Source organism: Nasonia vitripennis, chromosome 4 (assembly GCF_009193385.2).
Source record: "Nasonia vitripennis strain AsymCx chromosome 4, Nvit_psr_1.1, whole genome shotgun sequence".
Lineage (NCBI taxonomy): Eukaryota > Metazoa > Arthropoda > Insecta > Hymenoptera > Pteromalidae > Nasonia > Nasonia vitripennis.
Genome location: NC_045760.1, coordinates 13,464,545 through 13,470,692, shown reverse-complemented (window position 1 = coordinate 13,470,692; position 6,148 = coordinate 13,464,545). Strand labels below are relative to the sequence as shown.

Below are 6,148 nucleotides of genomic sequence, written 5' to 3'. Positions count from 1 at the left end.
AGCGCACTGCACCAAGTCTAGTTGGTCAAATAAGTCATTGCTAAGCCATTGAACCGTTGACATTTCTACCAGGGTAACAAATATAGACTCTATCTATCTCTACATACGCTAACAATCGAGATTGTTATAAATATTTTAATAATCATAATTATGTAAAAAATATTTTTTTAATAATTTCAGAGTTCTCTTATCGATAATTCACAACTAGTTGTCATTATGAACTTAATTTTGATTATGTACTGATTAAACGATATTTTTACCCTTAAAAAAGCTTCAGATTTTCGTATACCTGAAATTTTTGAATCTTCGCAATTTTCTGTTCAGAAAATAAATATTTATTAAAAACTCGTATAAGTGGTTCTTAAAAATAATAATAATAATAATTTTCAGGCACGCAAAATAAACAAGATTTGCACAGAAATTTCCAATCAGTCTCTGTGCATCATCAAATTTACTTCTAAGTCTCTTCCTTTGTCTCTTAGTTACCGTTTCTCCTTCCTTTATCCTCCTCCACACTTTACTTTTCTTGCTCTCCATAACACGCAAACTTCAGTACGACAACGGCGTTCACTCAAGAAAGATGATTGTCGAATTCTGCATTACCGGTGCGTTCACCGGACTCATCGCGCTAGTTTACTTTGGATTTTTTCACAAAATCGCCTGGATACGAGTAAGCAAGAGATTCTATAGAATTAATACTTTTAGTTACTTTTTAATTTTTTAAAATAAATACTCATGATTCTGTTAAATCCAACAATAATCAAAGAGTATTGGTACATTTCTTTAGAGATTATAAATCATGATTGTTCAAACATTTAAGTCCTTTCATATTTGAACTATAGTTGTAACAAAAATTATAATATTATTAAATAAATTGAACTTTGCACTTTTTAAAAGTTAATCTTTTACTATTTTCGTAGGCATATTATATATATATATATATATATATATATATATATATATATATTATATATATATATATATATATATATATATATATATATATATATATATATATATATATATATATATATATATATATATATATATATATATATATATATATATATATATATATATATATATATATATATATATATATATATATATATATATATATATATATATATATATATATATATATTACTCAGGAAATTTAAATAAAATACATTTTTTTAGGATTTAACGGTTACAACTCCAAAATCTTCAAGTCTAATGGTAAAGTACAGAATCAACATAAACCAAACTATTAAAAATTTGCCACCAGTTTACCCGAATGGTTGGTTTGGCCTGCTTGACAGTCGCAAATTAAAAAATGGCCAAGTAGAACATGTAGCGGCGCTTGGTCAAAACTTTGCAGTTTTCAGGTGCGTTAATGTTAATTTATTACTAACTAATAATGAAAACTTTTTTTTTCAAGTACCGTCACTTGACACACATCGACATAAACAACATTTTATCCTCTTGAGAATGAAATAATAAGCCTTAAATTATCCATCATAAATCTCAAAACAGAATATTTTGCAAAGATTGGCCCAATAAACGTTAAACAGTTAAATAGCTTTCTTATAATGGTTGATTATAAAAAGTTAAGTCATGAATACACCGTTAATATCAGATTATACATGTTAAGAATAAATACTAAAAAAACTGTATAAAAACAAACATTTTTCGCCCAAGTTTTTTGAGCTTTAATGATTGCACAGGTCGCTTGCACGCTTTTGTTCGTTCTTCCGACTTTTATAAAATATGAAACACGGTCATGTTATAATGATCAAGACGGAAAATGAGCACTTTTGTAAATTTCCACAGATGATTTATATCTTAGGTCATCTGTGTACAATAATTGGATAAATTAAATGTTAAAAGTTTTAGTATAAAACCATAAGAGCTATGATCTGAATTGTATTAAAAATTAAATTTTTTTTCTTTTTAGAACCGAAAGCGGCGTAGCTCGAGTCATAGATGCCTTTTGTCCGCATTTAGGAGCTAATATGGCTGAAGGAGGCAAAGTTATAGGAGAAGAACTAGAATGTCATTTTCACAGCTGGCGTTTTTGCGGAGAATCTGGAAAATGTACGACTATTCCATATAGCAAAACTGGTAATTATTGATTTATTTATTTATTTATTTATTTATTTATTTAACCAGTACAATAATACTACATGTTTGTCTATATAGCTATAGACAACAGTAGCATATCCTATAGAGGCAAAACAAGTTTACCTGTACATAGGGCCAGTTTACAAAACTTAAACTTAAAACTTACATACTAATACTAAACAATTCAGGAATAGTTTTTATAAAACTAGTTAACGGTGTTATAGCCTTTGTTTCAAATTACATTTATATTTAATGAGTTGCTTTATAACTATATTTGATATTTTTAACCCATATTTTTATTTTCTTTTTTATCGTTTTCTTATTGTTTGATATAACCTTAAGTTCATTAGGTAGGTCATTAAATAGTTTAATAGCTATTATGTAATTATTCTTGTTACTTATCACTTTTGTTATTCTAGGTAACAGAATGCTCTTATTTCTAGTATTGGATTTACTTGTCTGATATAGTGATTTTAGTTTGGAATGGTGATAATATAACGCCTCTGAATAAAAAGATTGTTCTATGTTAAGAGGGTAATTATTGTTAAGAAAGGTATTTTTGCTAATGGTTTTTATAAGTCTGGTTTGCAGCCTCTGGAGCAGGTTCAGACAATTTTGATACGCACCTCCCCATGCAATAATTCCATAAGTTATATTGTGGAATAGTGCATAATACAGGGTAGTTAGTACGTTAATGTTCATGAAATTAGAAAATTTGGCAAAGATATAGTCTAGATATTTTGTTTTGTTTATTATATACTCAATGTGTCTGTCCCATTTCATGTTGTAATCAAAAATTAGGCCTAGGTATTTACAGCTCTCTACTCTTTCTATTAAAAAGTTATCAATTCTTACGCAAATATTTGCTGGTACGCTATCACGATAGTTCCCAAAGGTTATATAAACTGTTTTGTTAATATTTAGAGACAATTTGTTGAGAGCCAGCCACGTTGCCACATGACTTAGATTATTGTTCATTTTACGTTCTGCAGATTCCCACGTATTATCAGCTGATATAACAGCTGTGTCGTCAGCATAAGATATTATGGTATCATGCTTACGGCTATCAAGTAAATCATATATAATAAGAAAAGCAGGGGGCCTAGTATCCTGCCCTGTGGCACACCAGTTGTTATGCTTTTGGAGTCACTTTTTATACTGTTTATTTTTACCCATTGCTTCCTATTTGTTAAGTAGCTTTTTAGTAGTTCTAATGCACAACCTCGAATCCCGTGACAATGCAATTTTCAATGGCTAGATCTAGGAAAGTGACTATTAGAGGCTTGCTTTTATCTAAGTTGCTGTATATAATATTAGTTAAGTAATTTAATGCGTCTTTTGTACTTTTATTTTCCATGAAACCAAATTGATTATCAGATATAATATTGTGTTTAGTTATAAAATCGTATACACTTTTATGATCAAAGATTTTGGCAATATTCGAAATTAGTGAAATTGGTCTATAATTGTTTGCTGTGTGCTTGGAGTCATTTTTATAAATCGGTATAACTTCAGCTGTTTTCAATGCATCAGGCCAAATTGATTTTTCTATACATAAATTAAAGATTTGAGCCAAAGGTTCGCTAATATAATTTGATAATATTTTTAGTGTCTTAATGCCAATTCCATCAACTCCACCCGCTTTTTCTTTGAATTTAGTAATTATGTTCTTAACTTCCATACTGTTTATTTGTCCTATGAATATTGACTTATCATTGAATTTGTAATTTGCTCTATCTTATCAATTTTATTGTTAGAGACATCCATTATATATTCAATTTCGTTACTTTTCTTCCCCTTTTTGCCTAATTTATCATTTATTAATTTCCATAATTTTCGAGGATTATTCTTACTTAACAAGAAAGTTCATATTTAATCTTAGCATTCTTAATTATTTTGCCTAGAGTCTTATTGTACTTAATGTATTCATTCTTTCGTTGCTCATTTTCCGGATCATTTTTCCATTCATTATATAACTTTTCTTTTTTACGACAAGATACCGTAATGGCATTTGTAATCCAATTTTTCCTTGGTTTTAGTTCTTTATTACTATTCTTACTTTTGCACATTGCAATAGTAATGCACTTATTTATGTTTTGAATAATATTGTTTGTAGCTTTGTTGGGATCATTCGTGTCTATAACATTTATCCAACCAGTAGTAGAAGCGTAAGTGCATAATTTTTTGTAATTAATTCTCTTAACATTAACATTTTTTTCTACTTTAGCTAGCCCTTCTTGAAAAATTACAAATAATGAATAATGATCCGTGAAAGTGCTTGTGATTTTATAAAACTGAGTTTGTATTGTACTATTTTTGACAAAAACATTATCTATGCACGTTGCTTCAGTTAGATTATTAACTGTTGGTCTGGTTATACCTACAAATCCCGGTCTGTACGATCTTTCTAAGAAATTCTCTAAGAATTCCTGGATTAAGATATTATTATCCAGTATATCAATGTTGAAATCCCCAATTACCAAGTGATTATTAATTACATTAACCTATTTTTATATTGTATATTCGTAAAATGATTGATAGATACCATCTGATATATTGATTCATTTGAAAAACATACAAATTCAACTTTATTTAAATTTTCAGTACCACCTAATATAAAGGTCAAAGTATGGGAATGCGTTGAAGTAAACGGAGTAATCTTTGTATGGCATCATGCAGAAAACGTTTCACCCTATTGGTGGCCAGAGCAGGAAGAAAAAATTGCGAAATATAAATTGCAATATCAAGGACAAAATGAATTTTACATCAACTGTCACATTCAGGTATGAGTTAACAATTCCAAAATAAACTCAAATTGTTACGAAACTTATTAGAAACGCGCTATATCTTACAGGATATTCCTGAAAACGGTTCAGATTGGGCCCACTTAGGTGCAATACACAGTTCAGCTATGCTGCCAACGGACATGTTCTCAGGGATGATGCACCACACGTGGACCAACATATCCTGGTCAACAAAGTCGGGTATCTTTCAGAATGAAACACCTGATTCGTCCTTTTCAGATCAAGAAAAAAAAGAGAAACATATTGCTCAAATTACTCTCCAACATACCCTCGTTCTCTTCAACAAGTTCCCTATCCTGCAACTCAAAGTACAAGCTCGACAGCTAGGCCCCGGTTGTGTTGAGATCCACTTACAAAGCGGTTTTGGGCCCATGTTCATAGTGCAGACAGTCACTCCAGTGCAGCCACTTATTCATCGAGTCACGCATTCAATGTATGCTCCCAGATATATGTCTCCGTACTCAAAAATCGTCTTGATAGGTGAAAGTATCATGTTTGAAAGGGACGTACTAGTGTGGAACCATAAGAAGTATATGCATAAGCCTATACTGCTTAGTGAAGAGAAGACAATCAAGGCTTATCGTCGGTGGTATCAGCAATTCTACTCAGAGAACAGTCCAACGTACGAATCGTGCAAGACCTCTTTGGAATGGTAGAATAGTACATTACGACACTTGCTTCGCTCGGGCGTTTATGCACGCCGGGCCATAAAGTGCGACTTATTTCATGTGTATCCTAGAATTAATCCTCTGTCACGCTTATCCGTGGAATTAGTAGTCCATTTTGGCAGCGTGAAGTTAATGGATAAGTAGTCCTTTTTTGCATCGATTATCACCGTGCAAAAAAGGGCTAAACTTGATAAACGTGACATAAATGAGTATTTATTCTGCGCAGTGCTATAAAATCGTATTAAATACGTCTAACGATTGTCACAAGAAGATCGGCAAAGATGGCAGACACCGTGACGTAAACAGTTATAATTTCTGTAAGTTTGTTCAAAAGAATGAAGTCAGTGAAACTGTTTTGGTTGAGTGACGCATTCTCTGTATCTTTAATTAATGTATGATGACTCCCAAAAATTATTGCTGATTTAACCAAAAAGCCATTTTTTTAAGGTATACAGTTGACTCGTAAATATTTTTTTTTCATTTAAAAATTCGGCATGTACATACAAATTATTTTGATGGTGATAAGACGTGTAAAACAATTTAAGGTATTATATTTTATCGATTTTGATTTTA

At 30.6% G+C, this 6,148-nt stretch overlaps 1 protein-coding gene across 1 annotated transcript; it reads left to right on the top strand.

The window, feature by feature from the left end:
- The first annotated feature begins 319 nt into the window (after nt 1-319).
- Nucleotides 320-6,148, top strand: LOC100119735 (cholesterol 7-desaturase-like). Its single transcript, XM_031929266.1, has 5 exons — nt 320-670; nt 1,180-1,367; nt 1,937-2,103; nt 4,708-4,886; nt 4,958-6,148. Exons 1-5 carry the CDS (start codon nt 581-583, stop codon nt 5,561-5,563), a joined length of 1,230 nt encoding a protein of 409 aa, XP_031785126.1. The 5' UTR covers nt 320-580; the 3' UTR covers nt 5,564-6,148.